The sequence below is a fragment of the Psammomys obesus genome, unplaced genomic scaffold (genome assembly GCF_907164565.1).
Source record: "Psammomys obesus unplaced genomic scaffold, mPsaObe1.curated_primary_1811, whole genome shotgun sequence".
In the NCBI taxonomy this organism is placed as follows: domain Eukaryota; kingdom Metazoa; phylum Chordata; class Mammalia; order Rodentia; family Muridae; genus Psammomys; species Psammomys obesus.
The window spans coordinates 37118055-37135156 of NW_026596046.1; the positions used below are offsets into that span (position 1 = coordinate 37118055).

At 40.7% G+C, this 17102-nt stretch overlaps 1 protein-coding gene across 1 annotated transcript; it reads left to right on the forward strand.

Moving 5' to 3' along the window:
- Window positions 1-15165: 15165 nt before the first annotated feature.
- Window positions 15166-16107, forward strand: LOC129688525 (olfactory receptor 51F2-like). The gene has a single exon (XM_055623401.1). The coding sequence runs from the start codon at window positions 15166-15168 to the stop codon at window positions 16105-16107; it is 942 nt and encodes a 313-aa protein (XP_055479376.1).
- Window positions 16108-17102: the final 995 nt, after the last annotated feature.

A 17102-nucleotide genomic window follows, 5' to 3' on the forward strand; every position in this document is an offset into this window, starting at 1 on the left:
TGCTTCAACGATGTTTAGTCTGACAGATTAAACCTCCCGCTATTTGTCAGAAAATACTGTCCTCTACCTCATACACTGTGCAGTTGTAGAAAGTTTGGCTTTTCCTACTGCTTCTTGCAGCCCATATCTTTTTGAGATGACCTAGTTATGACCATGGCTTTAGATAACCTGACTCATAATCTTCTCTCTAATGATAGCATCTCAGAATTCTCAATTTCAAAGATTAGCAGAATGGTGGAGGGTTAAACATGACAGCAACAGTGAAGGGCGGAGAGCGAGCCGGTTAAGTCTGCAATTTAGAAAAACCCAAGCCACAGTTTGGAGAGCAAATAAAAGCTCTTCGCTTCCAGTGGCAATAAAAAGGGACTAAGATGTCTATATTTGAAAGGCATTGTCTCATTCCGCAGACACTACAACCTTCAAAACCCAACAGAAATCATTTCCTCCCTCATTCCAGGCCTGACCCTTTCCCATTTCTTTCACTTATCTGCCAATAGTATTAAGGTCTATTTAACTACAGTTAATCATCTCCCCTCTCTCATTCCCATCACATATCTCTGTCTCTCTTTCCATTCATATATTCACTTATTACTATTTTTTATTATTGACTTTAGTTCTCAAAGTCTGGGATGCTAGCTGGTACTTGAGGTTATATTTTATCCCATCTTTTTGTTAAATTAAAAATTACCTGCTCAGATTAAAGAATAACAGTGCACTAAATTTTCCTGAAATTATTCTGTACCTTTTTTTCCCTCTCACCAAAACAAGATTTTACCATGTAACCCAAACTAGCCTGAAATTCAAGATCCTATTTGGCTGTCTAAATGGTGATATTATAAGTGTTCTTTATTGTTTCTGCTCTCCAAGGTGCTGTTGCTCTCAGAGATGTCAGACTCACCTTCTCCAAGTCATACACAACTTCATCCCTTCTTGTGTGAACTTTCCTATTGAGACTATATTCTTTTTTTTCACTACAGTTTCTTGAACTGTGGCCTGTGCCTGCCTTTAGCTGCCGATCTAAGCCATGCAGCAGCATTGGTATTCTCCAAACGGTGCTGATGGCCTATGGAGTGTGGTGGACCAGGGCTCAATCTGTGCTCAGACCCTGATTTGGAAGCCTTGTACAGCTAAGCAAATGATTCATATTGATAGATCACATTCGCCAGATCCGCAAACATCACTGTGCTCTGGTCTGAAGATCCTATTGTATCAACATATAGCAGGCACTGATGGATTTGCTTTAAAGTTACTTTTTAAGTGAGAGGAAAAAAAAAAAAAAGAAAAAAGAAAAAGAAAACAACAACCAAATGCGAGAGAGATTAACAACACACTCAGGTTACAGCCAGCATTCTGAACCCAGATTTTTCAATTCCAATGTTCATGCTCTTAAAATTGTTTAATTACGCTGAAACCTATAAGCTATGTAATCTTATAATCTGGTGTACTCATCTATAGGGCAGATGTAAACAGTCCAATAGAGCTCTTGCATGCAAAGAACGTTCACAGCAGGTAATTTCCCTTTTTTAAAGAAACATTTTTTGAGACAGGGTCTCATGTGTCACGGGTTGGCTTTGAGCTTAGTGCGTAGCCGAGGGTCACCTTGAACTTCTAACCCCGCCTCCATCTCCCAAGAGTTGGCATTGCAGGCACGCACCACTAAGATCAGCTGCAAGCTTCTATTTTCTGTGTGAGTCATTGGACTTAGAAATGAGATTAACTTCTCGTGATAAATGTACCAGCACACCGAGTAAAGCACCCGGCTGAAGACAGGTGATCCTCCCCCGCCCTCAGAGGCAGAACAAAGGGCTCACTCTACAGACTTCCTGGGAATCCACAATTCAAAACTTGCCCCCGTCTTTGCATCCCTCTAGCCCATGGTCTGGTCTCATTCTGCACGCCACAGTGAAGTTCTTCCTCATTGCTCGGGCAGTGCGGCTCTCCCAGGGGCGGGAGACTCCACGGAACTCAGTTTCACTTACCGAGCCCATCCAGCAGCAGTGAGTCCCTGGCAGGCTCCCTCAGCAGGTGGAGAAGCCTCAGATTCCAGGGGAGGGCTGAGCTTATGCTGAGACTTATGCAGCTCGCCTGGAGAGGAGCACACAGCCGAGGGACCGGTTCCCAGTGGCAGTGCTAATTCACTGTGCCTCAGGGTGTGGACGCTCCCAGAGGACTCCACTTGCCTGATACAAGCTTTTTATATCTCTTCCAGAATGTCATTATGGCTACATGCTTTATGGGCTGGTGTAAAGTTTTGTCCTTGTACTAATTCATCGGAGAGTTTTTAAATAACAGCTCTATTGAGATATAGTACACGTACTATAAAATTGACCCATTTATAGTGTATAATTTTATAGTTTTTAGAAAAAAATCACAGAATTATGCAGAAACCATCATCACAATCCAATTTATGGAAATTTCACCACCTCAAAAATTCCATAGCCATTAGCAGGTCATTTGAGGAGGATTAAAAAATGAAATATCATATGCCTGAAAACATATACTTCCCTTCTAATGCTCTGATACCTTAGAGCCCGGCTTCATCCACAGCAGCACTGGGTCAGCAGCTTATTGGGAATGTGCTGGCGCAGCAGCAATCTGTTAACATTAGGACACAGCTTATACATCTGTAAAATTTCATAAAGACACCCTATATTCTAACTATTCCGTAAGTGCTAGCGATTAACACAAAGAAGTTAGCCGGTCTCTCTGCCCGGACTTTTACTTTATAAGAGAGACCGGCTAACTGACGAATATTCACATGCTAACCAATGACAAAGTTATGTCAGAAACAGGTGCTTCCTAAACACAGCGGTAAAACGTCTCAGTCCATAAATGAGGTATACAAAAACCATTTTGTCTGTTTTTCCATAATTTTACCTACTTTCTGTTTTAATGTCTGAACTGGCAAGGTGGGGAATAACCAGAATAACTTTGGTGCATCTGTACTTTGTTCCTGAACAGAACACCAACAGCACAGGCTCTAAGAGCAACAATCAATAAATGGGACCTCATGAAACTGAAAAGTTTCTGTAAAGCAAAGGACACCGTCATCAAAACAAAGCGACAGCTTACAGACTGGGAAAGGATCTTCACCAACCCTATATCTGACAGAGGACTAATATCCAGAATATATAAAGAATTCAAGAAGTTAAACAGCAAAAAATCGAGTAATCTAATTTAAAAGTGGGGCTAAAAGTGTTTGTGTTTTTTTATGGTTGAAATTTCTCTCCCAGAACAACAGACTTACAACAATGATAGCATGTGGTCCACACAGGTAACACCACTGTGTTACATACACACACACACATACATACATACATACATACATACATACATACATACATACATACATACAAACAAACCTTGGTACATACACTTCAAAATAGAGCTCATCTCTTTGTCTTATTTCATGCCAGTTTAATAAAAATATCGATGGTAATTTTATTAAGATTTCTGAAAATGGATTGTTGTTATAAAGAATGAAAACCCCAGATGTTTTATTTTACCATTGAAGACTCAGGAACCAGATGCTGAGGTGAAAACCTGCTAGCTCAGAGAGTCGGAGAAAGCACCCAGTTGACCTTCCTTCTCAGCTTAGGTCCAGAGGGGAAAAATCCCCAAAAGCTCACTAGTTCGCCTGACAGCCCAAGAAGAAAACCCCAAAAAACCCAAGGTCTAAGGTAAAGCTCAAAAAGCCCCTTCTTCTCCTAGCTGTCTTAAATACCTGACCTCAAAGTTTCTCCTACTCTTCAATCCCTGTCAGCTGGTTTCTTGCTCTGCCTCGTAACCTGGGGTTAATTTTATTAAATCCTGTGCACAGAAACTCTTGGATTAAAGGTGTGCGGTGGGGTTGGACCACACCAAACAAGAAATAGGGTTCTACAGTTCACAGTTTTGGGCTTCACAATAGGATCAAATATCTTGCAACAATTGGTCACAATATTCATCAATAAAATGACCAGAAACATTTTATTAATATATTAGCATCAATGTTGTTGAACCTGGGAAGCATATAAGTCAGTAGCATCTTTGGACTTCATATTTTATTTCTTAAACTTGGTAACCTGAACTGGAAAGTCAGAATTCAATATGAGAAAAAAATGTTCTCTTTGGAACTGAAATAAATCCCATTTGCTTAGTGTCAACCTTTTACTATCAAATCAGTGAGTTTTTTTTTAACTTACAATGCACACTGTTTTGTTGCTGTGCTACAGTAGGCTAAGCATTGCTTTACAATGTTTGCATAAACTTTAAGAGAGGGAATTTTCTAGCTTTTATTATTGTTTTAAATTGCCCATATATTCTATTTCTAAAAATTTATTGATAGGAAAATGCCGAAAAATGCAGGCTTTATTTTATGCACAGGAACATTGAATGTAGCATTATTTACTGTAGTTAAAATATAAGTAAAAATTCAATATATGGAATATATAAACTATTTATAGCTAGTCCTCTTCAATCTTTAAACATCATGCATGTAATTGCTCATATCGATGACTGTGATAGACCAGGAAATAAGGACCATATTCCAAAGCTCCAAAGGCAAGTTGACAATCTAAATTTAATGTATATAAATTGTAGAAATACCATGACAACAGTAATGAAAACTGCTTACTGAAACAGAAGTCTCTCCATTTAGTTCATTACTGAGAAAAGCATAATAGCTCTGTATCACTTCCTAGCGCCATTGTCTGAGAGCAGCTACTATCCATCTGTTTCCTGTGTCTGGCCATGTTGAATGAATAGAGGATTTCCTACCCTATTGTTGTAGCCAGCATGACCATGGATTTTAGTACACATGGAAACCCAGCCCACCCCTCCTTCCTACACTCTAATTCCCTACATTAGAATACAAAAATAGAAGTGCAGATACCTGCTAGCCCACAGTCACTTAATAGATGACGACATAAATTCTAGATAAAGGCTATCTGATTCCACATAGCTGAGTTAATAGCTTAATATAGTGTACTGAGGTGGTTTTTTTGCAATTTTAATTGATTTCTTATTTTATTTTATTTTTAAATTTTATTTATTTAAAAAATTATTTATTTACTATTTATACACGGTTCTTCCCGCATACTAGAAGAAGATACCAGATCTTACTATCGATGGTTATGAGCCACCATGTGGTTGTTGGGAAATGAACTCAGGACCTTTGGAAGAGGAGTCAGTGCTCTTAACCTCTGAGCCATTCCCAGGTGTCCCTCCCTCCCTCAATCCCTCCCAATCCTCCCTACCCTCCTTCTTCCCTCTCATGCCCTCCACAAGTTCACTCCCCTTCCCTCTGACCCTAGCCTATCAGGTCTCATCAGGACTGGCTGCTTTGTCTTCCTCTGTGGCCTGGTAAGGCTGCTCCCCCATGAGGGAGAGGTGATCAAAGAGCCAGCCACTGAATTCATGTCAGAGACAGTCCCTGTTCCCATTACTATGGAACCACTTGGAGACTGAGTTGCCATGGGCTATATCTGTGCAGGGTTTCTAGGTTATCTCCATGAATGGACCTTGGTTGGAGTATCAGTCTCAGAAAAGACCCTTGTGCCCAGATTTTTTGGTTTTGTTGCTCTCCTTGTGGAGAGCATCATCCAGATCTTCCTATCTCCCCCTTCTTTCATAATATTCCCTGCACTCTGCCCAAAGTTTGGTTATGAGTCTCAGCATCTGCTTTGATACCTTGCTGGGAAGAGTCTTTCAAAGGCCCTCTGTGGTAGGCTCCTGTCATGTTTCCTGTTTTCTCCCTCTTTCAATGTCTATCCCATTTGCCTTTCTGAGAGAGGATTGATTATCTTACCCAGGGTCCTCCTTCTTGCTTATCTTCTTTAGGTGTGCAGATGTTTGTATGTTTATCCTCAGAAAAGCGCTTCCTCAAGATCCAGCTATAGTACTCCTAGGCATATATCCAAAATATGCTCAATTATACAACATGGACATTTGCTCAACCATATTTGCAGCAGCTTTATTTGTAATAGCCAGAAGTTGGAAACAACCCAGATGTCCCTCAGTTGAGGAATGGATACAGAAATTGTACAGTTACACAATGGAATACTACTCAGCAATTAAAAACAAGGAAATCATGAAATTTGCAGGCAAATGGTGGGAACTAGAAAAGATCATCCTGAGTGAGGTATCCCAGAAGCAGAAAGACACACATGGTATATACTCACTTATAAGTGGATATTAGACATATAATATAGGATAAACATATTTAGTTCTTTTTGAGTATGCCCAGAAGTGATGTAGCTAGCTGGATCATGTGGTAACTTTTATTTTTAGGACCTCCATACTAATTTGCATAGTTGATTGTACCCATTTATATTACCCACTGACAGTGTATGAAGTTTCATTTTCTCAGCACTCACTAGTATTTACTGTTGTTTTATTTTAAGTGACAGCCATTTTGACAGTGATGTGGGATCTCAGTTTAGTTTTGATTTATATTTTTCCATGGGTAAGGATATTGGGGAGTTTGTTATGTACTGGCCATATTCAAAATACTCAAGTCCTGGGACAGGCTGTTTAAATAGAGGCTTATCTGTTAAAATGAATACTAATCCTGTTATCCTTTGTCTGGGTATCTACTCTTGTTATTCCTTTAGCTACTGAATAGTTTCAACCTTCATAGTTTGTATTGAAATAGATCTTGGCATTTGGATAACTGTCTCATATTCTACAACTGTGCTCATAGAGCAGGATTATGTCTTCAGCAGGGCAGTAAGATTTTCACATTTATGTCCTATAAAAGTCCAGGCATCTCCTTTTACTTCAGCATCCTGGAACCAACTATTTGAACTGTGCATTTTTCCCATGGAGTGTCATAAATTTTTTGGCACATTTATCAAAAGCTGGGAAAATGCCTTCCCATCTGTTGAAGTGCTTTCTAGAGAAGGGGCATTTTTGTTAGTCAAGATGATGCCCAAAAAGGAGAGCATATTTTCTTAGGTCCACGATGAACTAGATAAACAAAGAAAATGCTTTTCTAGTCTTTCCCAGGGATCTAGACAAAACAGGATAGTGTAAAGAAAGTCATTCAGGATATGTTCTGCAGCTACTTTAATGGAGATATTCTTTTGAATAGCAGGCAGATTTGCAAAGTAGTATTCTTTGTTTATGAAGTTGCTGGATTATCAAGCTGGTATTAAATGTTAAAGGCTTTATTATTAACACAAAATCAAAAAGGCACTTTTAAACAAGAGGCATTTGTTGCCATATAAGGCATTCTTCATAATTGCAAATATACTAATAACAGTTTAGGGCAAGTTATCAGATCATCTTTTATGAACTGGCAGGTGATGCGTAAGGGACTCACAGAGTTTTGTAGTCCTCTTTTATTTTGTCTTAAGTAAGTTGCTAGTTTCTGTGGCTCTGTTCATATGGTACACAATTCCCAAGGAATACGGAAACACAAGGAAAGATTTGAACTCTGAATCAAGTAACTGTACTTGGCTTCACTGACCATCGTTATGGAAGCTCCCCTTCCGTACGGGTTTTCTGTCTCATGATGCTTGTGAAAAAGGTGAATGACAGCTGAACAGACTCATGGCCAGACCATGAAACCACTTTTTCCCTAGGCTTTGGCACTGTACAGAGCTTTGTTCTATGGCTCTTTGGGGCAGACATTGCTCTTGAATGAGCTCAGAAGTTGTAACTCATTTACAGGATCTTTGAGGAAGTAAATTTAGACCCAAACCAAATCTGACTCAGTGTGTCATTTGGAGCACAAAGAGTTAACAGAGCACAGCTGTGCAGAGTTCTCTCCCAGGAATTCTTTTTCTTCTTCTTCTTTCTGCTAGCCAAAGGGCTTTCATCAGACAACATCTGGGTGCTGCATAAGACCTCCTCTTTGTAAGCCTTATGGTGTTCCTTTTGCAAGATTTTTCTCTTCCGGGTTCTAGAAAAACAGAACCACTTTGGAGCCAGTGTGAGAAGGCAGGGCCAGGACTGGTCATCTATACACGAATCTCTTGGCCTGTAAGTTTCAGTTAATCTTCTCTCCTCAATTCTCCTCCTCTCTTCTCCTCTCTCCTCTCCTCTCCTCTCTCCTCCTTTTCTCCTCTCCTCTCCTCTCCTCCTCTACTCTGTTCCCTTCTTCCTTTCTTTCCTCTTAGATGAATCTTTTAAGACCAGACAGCAAGCCCTTCTGGACTCATTTTGAAAATTCTGTGCATGCTGTCACTGTTTGAGAACTGAAGACTTCAGAAATCCATCAAGCAGTGTATATTCTTCAGATTATTTATAAAACTTATATAGTATAGAGGCATTGGTTAATATAAACCCATATGTTTTGTCAATTTAAAATGTAACATTCAAAATAGTTACTATAAATATAGACTGTGATTGTAAACAGTTATTAATTAATTTCCTATTTAAGATTATAGAAATGAAATTAAGAATTTTCAGGGAAATGTATGAACTAGAAAATGTTCTGCTCAGCGAATGAGCCTGCTGGTGGCCAACCCTGTCTATGGCCAGGTCTGAAGAGAAGATAAGGAGTCAGTGTGTGAAGAGGGAGTCAGAATTGGGGGTGGGAGAATTTTACATCCTGACTGACTGACAGTCAGAGCACTTATTTTTATTTATTTTTGTTTTTGTTTTTTATATATACAGAACTCAGTAGGCAGAGAGAGATGCATGTTGTTACAAAACATATGTATATATATGTGTGTATATTTATACTTATACATATATATGTGTGTGTGTGTGTGTCCCAGACACATGATTTAACTTTCTCTTGGTCCTAAGTTTAGTCATTATTGAAAACTGTGACAGATAGAATTTTATTTTACAGTCATTTCCCCTCATCAATCCTACAACCCAACTTTTAAGAATCTTGAAGTTTCAAGGGCATTAGACAGATAGAAAATCTCCAAGCCAGCCTGGGCATATTGTATGTCCCAAGCAGTGTATTCTCAGCATTTAATGGTTAGAGTGCCAATTGTCCTTAGGCCCAAGAAAAATCTTCAGACCAAAGCTGCTACAGTTATTACTCAATTTCTGGCATAACACATGCTTATATTTTATATATCTGTAGAATTTATCTATATGTCTAATCTTGTATTCTTTTGTTCTTTGGTCATACTACACCACAGTGGTCCTGCACAAGCTGACTTTTTTTTTTTTTTAAGAAAAAGGGGTCTTAATACTTTATTCTTTTATCATTTATCCACACCATTTTTGTCCATCAGTAGTAGGAAGAGACTTTTAATTTTAAGCTTACTTTGTTCCGATTATGTACAGGGGCAGATGTGTCAAGAGCATCTTGGAATCATAGCCTCATAAAGAGATCTCTGGTGTCTTTATCTGAGTTGCAACCTTCAGGGCATAAGAGAGACCTTCAAGTGGGCTAGGTAAGGGTATCTCCCGAGAAGCCAGACAAGTAGTATGCTCAGGACTTCCGTGGAAAAGCTTAGAAGCAGCACTCCTGGAAGAAGGCGTAACTAATTCATAAGAAATTTCCCATCCATCCAATATCCCCAAGTTGTGCAATATTAAAAGCCCCCAAGCATGCAACACTTGGAGATCATACTGAAGAACAGCACAGCGCCAATTACATCATATGGCTCAGCCTCGCCAGAACTTTCTCAAGTAGCTGTGTTGGCTTTATGACTTTTGCTGTTTCTATTAGATAAGGCTGTGCCAGCAGCCTGACTCAGGTGGACACACGCCATCGGTTCTTCCTCATGTGTGCGTCCAGCCTCCAACTTTTAAGCATGGATATCCAGGTGGCAGTAAATATGGATAAAGGACAAACTTGAAAGGACTCCACGTGACTGGATAAAAAAGAGACTATAAGAGATAGAGTACAGAAGACAACGGGGCAGAGGAGAAGAAGGACACTATGGACAAAAGGGTGCAGTAGGGAAAGGGGCCAGGATGGTCAGGGAAGGGGGAGTCAACCAAAATGAAAACTATCTGTAAAAACCGCATACAGAAGTCTATCACTTTGTAAGATTTAAAAATTACAATAAAAATAAAACAACTAAAATTAAATAAATTGTTTTAAAATAGATAGTTGCAAGACTAATGAGTTTGGAGCCATAAAGGGCAGAGTTCAGTCCTTAGGTCTTCCATGAGATTGTCAGGTAAATGTGAAAAAGTAGCTTGGTTCCTCTCAGCCTCACTTTCCTTGCTGTAGCCTTTTTCTTCTGTGTGATAGCGCTCAGGGACACCGCTGTGATGGACGCAAGGCTTCACGGCAAGGACCGTCCAATGGATACTCCTGGAGGTCTAGTCACAGGGATAGTTAACTCTTTATTTAGTCATTCTCTTGGGGGGATTTTCATTTTATTATGTCCACTAATAGTGACTTCAGGGATTAAGAGAGGGCTCAGTGGCTAAGAGCACTTACTGCTCTTGAAGACGACCTGGTTTTGGCTTCCAGCACCCACTTTAGGCAGCTCCCAACCACCTGTACCTCCAGTTCAATGGTGTGTTGTTGAATGTTGAATGAATGAACAGCAAATCTAAGTGAGGTCTCTCAGTTTTTTACGTCAGGAGAGGAGGTGTGAAATTAGGAGGGAACATGGAGGAGTTAAAACGGTGAGACTGTGAGGTGGGAAGGATTTAGATACTCATGTGTGAAGTTCTCAAAAATAAAAACAAAACAAACGTTTTTCCACTGATTAATTTATTTATTCACTTTGCATCCTGATCCCAAACTCCTTCCTCCTCTCCTTCCAGATCCCTCCATCCCCTTCTGCCCATTCCCCCTTTCTCTTCTCCTCAGAGAAGGGGAGCCCCCCCATGAGTACCAACCTGCCCTAGCCCATCAAGCCACAGCAGGACTAAGCACATCCTCTCCCACCGAGGCCAGACAAGGCGGCCCAGCTAGGGGCAAGGGACGCAGAGGCAGGCCACAGAGTCCGAGACAGGCCCTGCTCTAATTGTTGGGGACCCGCAGGACGACCAAGCAGCACATCTACTACACATGTGTAGAGAGTCTAGGTCCAGCCCACACATGCTTTTTGGTTGGTGGCTCAGTCTCTGTGAGCCCCTGTGGTCCCAGATTAGTTTACTCTGTAGGTCTTCTTGTGGTGTCCTTGGCCCCTACAGCTCCCTCAGTCCTTCTTTCCACTCTTCCACAAGACTCCCCCAGTTCTGCCTCTTGTTTGGCTGTGGATCTCTACATCCATTTCATCAGCTTCTGGAAGAAGCCTCTCAGAAGACAGCTATGCTTGGCTCCTGCCTGCAAGCACAGCAGAGGATCATTGATAGTGTCAGGGGTTGGCTCCTTCTCATGGGGTGGGTCTCAAGTTGGGCCGGTCATTGATTGGCCATTTCCTCAGTCTCTGCTCCATTTTTATCCTTACACATCTTATAAGCAGTACAGATTTTAGGTCAAAGGTATTGTGGGTAGGTTGGTGTTCCCTTCCCTCCATTGGGAGTCCTGTTTGCCTTCAGGAGGTGTCCATTTCAGGCACTGCTAGGAGTCTCAGCTAGGATCAGACCCATAGACTTGTGCAAGCCTCACACATCTGAGATATTGGGTTTGTCCAAGAGATGTCCTCCCCCAATTTCCGTTCTTTCTCTAAGCCTTTTTCCCTCTGTTCTCCTCACATCTGGTTCCAACTACCCTATCCACTCCCTCTCCCACTTACTTCCCTCCCTCCATCCACATCTGATATCTATGTTAATTCCTCTTCTGAGTGAGATTCTAGCATCCTTCCTTGGACCAACCTTGTTGCTTAGCTTCTCTGGGTCTGCGGATTGTAGCATGGTTTCCTGTACTTCATAGCTAATGTCGGCTTATAAGTGAGTACTTAAGTGTCTCTCTGGGTCTGGGTTACCTCACTCAGGGTGATATTTTCAGTTTCATCTATTTGCCTGATATCATGATGTTCTTATTTTTAATAGCTGAGTAGTGTTCCATTGTGCAAATGTAACATATTTTCTTTATCCATTTTTTTTTGGTTGAGGGACATGTAGGTTGTTTCCACTTTCTGGCTATTCTGAATAAAAATTCTATGAACATAGCTAAGCAAGTGCCTTTTTTGGTATGGTAGAGCATCTTTTGAGAATATGCCTATTAGTGGCATAGCTCTAGAGGTAGAGCTATTCCCAGTTCTCTGAAATATTTTTTTTTCTGAAAATAAATGTTAACAATTAAAAACGTGATTAAAATCCACACAATTAAAAAAAAAAGAACTGAGATTTTAATTCTTCATCTTTAAAACAAAGTAAACATGATGTTAAGGTCTTTAACAACTCTACTTTTTCTAAGGAAAAAAAAACAATTTATCATCAGTAGGTATAAGTTTACGTGAGGTCTTAGCCTTTATTTCAAATTAGTTAGAAAACTTACTTTCCTCCCATTTACAAATACTGCAATAAGTTAACACAAATTTATTTCTAAATAACGGTCTCTCTCTTTCTCTCTCACACACATAGAAAGAGGGGGGAGGAGAGAGTGGGGAAATGCTGAATGGAGAGGTAATGCTAATCAAAACAAAATCTATAGGTTTCAGGGTCTTAGACTTTAGCTGAAAGATAAGACTGATATTTTTGCTACCACTTTTTTTCCTTCCTTTTCTTTTTTAAATATTTATTTATTTATTTCAATTTATTCACTTCTTATCCAGGCTGTAGCTCTCTCCAACTCCTCCTAACCCCATGCACCCTCTCTCCCTAGTCTCCCCCTATGTCCCTTCCCTAGTCCACTGATAGGGGAGGACCTCCTTCCCTTCTCTCTGACCCTAGCCAATCAGGTTTCATCAGGGCTGGCTGCATCACTTTCCTCTGAGGCCTGGCAAGGCTGCACCCCCCTGAGAGGTGAACAAAGAGCAGGCCACTGAGTTCATGTCACATCACTTTTCATGGAAGAATTGAGACAAGAGCCTACCCCCTCTTCCTGGGAGAAGAAATTTCTGTTCTGCTCTCAGTGTTTGACATTTGCCAAAGAGATGAATGCAGCTGGCATTACCGGACTGGTGGGGGAAAATGTCAGACCATAAGTTTAAAAGAAGCGAGTCTGAGAGTGGAGCATCAGGAATGTTCAAGAGAGTTTGAGAAAAAAGCAAAGGAAACCCACACAAACGCATCTGTAAAGTTATGGCCACCAAGGTGAAAAGGTCTCACTGGCAGACAGACAGACACCCATTTCCTCAGACCCAAACTCAGAGCCATGGAAGATGCCTGGCAAGATCTCCAATAGAGTCTGTCTAGTTCGTATTATTTTACTTCTGCAAAATAATAGCAGAGCCCCAGCACTTAATGCTCACCTGTACGTTACGATTCCTCAAGGCAAGACAGAGGGAGACTGGTGTTCAGATCTGAATTAGCCTGTGGGGGTCTTGGCTTGGTGCTGAGAGTTGGTGGTAGGAAGAGGTCAGCTGTGGCAGAGGCGTTTGGTTCTCAGTGACATGACCATAATACTGATCATAGGCCCCCCCCCCCCCCGGCCTTTGAGTCTCAGTTATTTTCTTTACGAAATGCTCTTAGTATGTTGAGCTGCCATGGGACTGAAACAACACAGGTGCTTAGGCCTGGACCAAAATCTCTAAAACAGCCTAGATAGATCGGGCCCCTTCCTAAGCCCAGTGGAAAGGCAATTACAGTACTTAAAAGGCTTCCAGTTTCCATCATTTCCTTTTTTCTTCTACTCCAGTATCACAGCAGTGTTTCTTGAATGCCACACCTTTAACCAATTCTTCCACTTAAGTTTAGATTCACATCTTTTTAATGCTTTTTTTCCCTCAGGGTCATTTTCAGGCTTTATTGTTATGATTTTAACTCACATTCATCACAGGTGTGGATGCATGGTAAACATATCACCAATGAATGAAAGGGGAAGACATTTATATTAAAATCAAACATGCCAAAGAGAAAAAACTATGGGGCTAGAAAGACTGAGAAGAAAATAAATGAGTTCCTTCACTCCTTCAGAGAAAGACTCCTCCTTTCCCCAACATTAATCTTTCTTTAAAAAGTAGAAAACCACGAAGTTAGCCACAGTAATTCCCCTTCAGTGATTTTTCCATAAGCTTCCAATGAGCTGTTAGCTCTTAGTGAGGTCATCTTTAAATCATGTTTCTGCAGGCAGAATTTTCCTTAAACATAATTAGGTTTTCAATTACTACCTGTGTAAACAAACCTTTCCTTCTGTCACCCAGGATGGTTTATTTGGGTAGACTTATTGCTTCTTTTCTAGTGTTTAGATTTTTTTTACATTGACAGTTGTTATATATTCATCCCGGCCATGATTATAAAACTTTTCGATATTGTCTTACTATTTTCAGTGGGCATTAATGGTTTGGCAAACTGAAATGGCTCCTAGGATTTTTGGTTCAGAAATAGAGAAGTGGTGAAAAGCTGGTAAATTAACTTACTGATGCCCAGAGATATTCTGTCAGCCATGTCCAACATCATAGAACTGGATGATGATTTTTTGCTTTGTTTATTGGGGAGAGGGTTTCTCTGTGTAGCCTCGGCTGGCCTAGAACTCACAGAGCTCTGCCTGCCTCTCCTTCCCAAGTGTGGGTGTTGGAGGTGTGAGCCACTACTGCCCAGCTGGGAGGCACTTCTGTTGTCTAATTCGAACTTTAATATATATTTAATTATTTTATTTTATTTGCATTGGTGTACACGGTTGTGGACCTCCACGTGGGTGCTGGGAACCCGAGTCCTTTGGAAGAGCAGCCAGCGCTCTGAACTGTTGATCCGTCTCTCCAGCCGCTTATTACGTTTCAATACTTTGTGCTTCACGTGTGTGTGTGTGTGTGTGTGTGTGTGTGTGTGTCGTGTGTACACACGAACATGCACCTTAGCTGTGGAAGGAGGTCAGCTGCTGGAGCAGGCCATCTTTTTCTGCCCTGTGGGTTCTTGTCATTGAACTAGATTGTCAGGCTTGAGACTTCACCTGCCTCCCCACTGAGCCTTCTTGCCAGCCCTCAGCACCCTCAGGGCCAGTACTCAGATGCTCCTGTGTACTACAACACAGACTTCCCGAAGGCCTGGGTCTCTTTATGTATGTTAGTGCTCTTCCCCCCAGTTCACTTGTGTTTACGTTAATACAACAGTAAATGGCTGTGTCTTTCCATTGAAGATGAGGGACAGGAACTGGTTCTTTAGTGTTCCCAAATTGCATAGCATGTAGCAGAGATCGGACGTGTTTCTTTTTCTGTCATTACAGGATGTGTGTCTCTCCCCCAAGGCCATCTGCTTCCTTCAGTCGCTATGCCATCCTTGAATCAGAGCACTGCCCACCCACCAGCCTTCTTCCTCACTGGCATTCCTGGTCTTGAGACCTCTCACACTTGGATTTCCATCCCTTTCTGCTGTCTATATGCCATCGCCATCTCTGGGAACAGCATGATCCTCTTTGTCATCATCACTGAGTCAAGCCTCCATGAACCCATGTACTATTTTCTGTCCATGCTGTCCTTCACAGACCTGGGTCTGTGCCTTTCCACGTTGGTAACTGTGTTGGGCATCTTCTGGTTTAGTGTTCGAGAGATCAGCTTTGATGCCTGCATTGGCCAAATGTTCTTTATTCATGGCTTTACTTTCATGGAATCTTCAGTCCTCCTGGTGATGGCCTTTGACCGCTTTATTGCCATCTGTAACCCACTGAGGTACGCTATGATCTTAACCAATTCTCGAATCATTGCAGTGGGCTTTGCAATTGTAATTCGGGGGACCACGGCTCTTGTTCCTTTACTCCTACTCCTCAAGCGTCTGTCTTTTTGCCATAGTCATGTGCTCCATCATTCCTACTGCTTCCATCCTGACGTGATGAAGCTCTCGTGCTCAGACACCAAGATCAACAGTGCCTTTGGCTTGGCTATTGTCATCTCCACTGCAGGATTGGACTCTGTCTTGATCCTTCTCTCTTATGTTCTAATCATCCACTCTGTGCTTTGCATTGCATCCAAAGAGGAGCGGAAAAAGGCATTTGGCACGTGTGTCTCCCATCTCAGCGCTGTTGCCATCTTCTACATCCCGATGATCAGTTTGTCATTGGTGCACAGATTTGGGAAACATGCCCCTCCGTTTGTGCACACTCTAATTGCCAATGTCTATCTGCTCATTCCTCCTGTAATGAATCCCATAATATATAGTGTGAAGACAAAACAAATTCGCAAGGCCATTCTGAAAGTATTCTTCATTAAGTCTTAAGAAAGTTTTAGAGTTTTTTTTAAATTTTACAGTCAACATTCTTATTTATTTTTATTTATTACAGTTTATTCACTTTGTATCCTGGCTGTAGATCCCCCAACTCCTCACAGTCCCACCCTCTTTCCCTCTTCTCCCTCTATGCGCCTTCCCTAGTCCCCTGATAGGGGAGGACATCCTCCCCTTCTATCTGACCCTAGCTTTCAGGGTCAGGGCTGAGCTGTTTTTGTTTTAAAAAGATTCTTCCTTGAATCTCTGCTTTATTATTCACTTGTGTGGTTTAACACTGTAGCTTCAAAGAGCCCATTAATGAATACACTTTTCTTTATTCTAATGATTTTTGAATTTTCTGTCTAGAGAGTTTTAGACTGTGGATTCCCTAATGACAGGGATATCATGTTGTATAGTTATTGTCCTATTATTGCTGTGTCTGTTATAATATGATTAAAGTACATTTATGATCATTGATAAATTGATTTTAGTCATCTAGATTATATAACTATTACCGATTCCTATAATACAGATTCTAAAATATGTTTCAATGTTTGTATAACTACATAATACCTTTAAATGATAATTATTGCCAATAAAATATTCATAGTTGAATAAAGATGAAATAGTAGAATCAATAAAGAATTTGTGAGGAAAAAAATTGTGTGAAATTTGTGCTTTCCTAGTTCTTTAAAGATGCTTTGAGATCTCTTTGTTAAATGCAACATCTAGTGATGTATTGTTTAAAATGTATCCATAGCGAATCCTTCCCCTGATTTGATCACTACACAATGCAGTCAGATATTGAAACTGAAGTTTTATCACATAATTATACAATTATCCCAGATTAATGTGAAATTTTAAAAATAATATATAGGAGATGCAAATGCTAACCGTGATAACGTTATCATTACACACTAAGTACATATCCTGAACTATCATCCTGTGCTCCATAATAGCTTAGTTAAAAATACTTAAAGAAAACTAGGTATTTGTGATAAAGCATT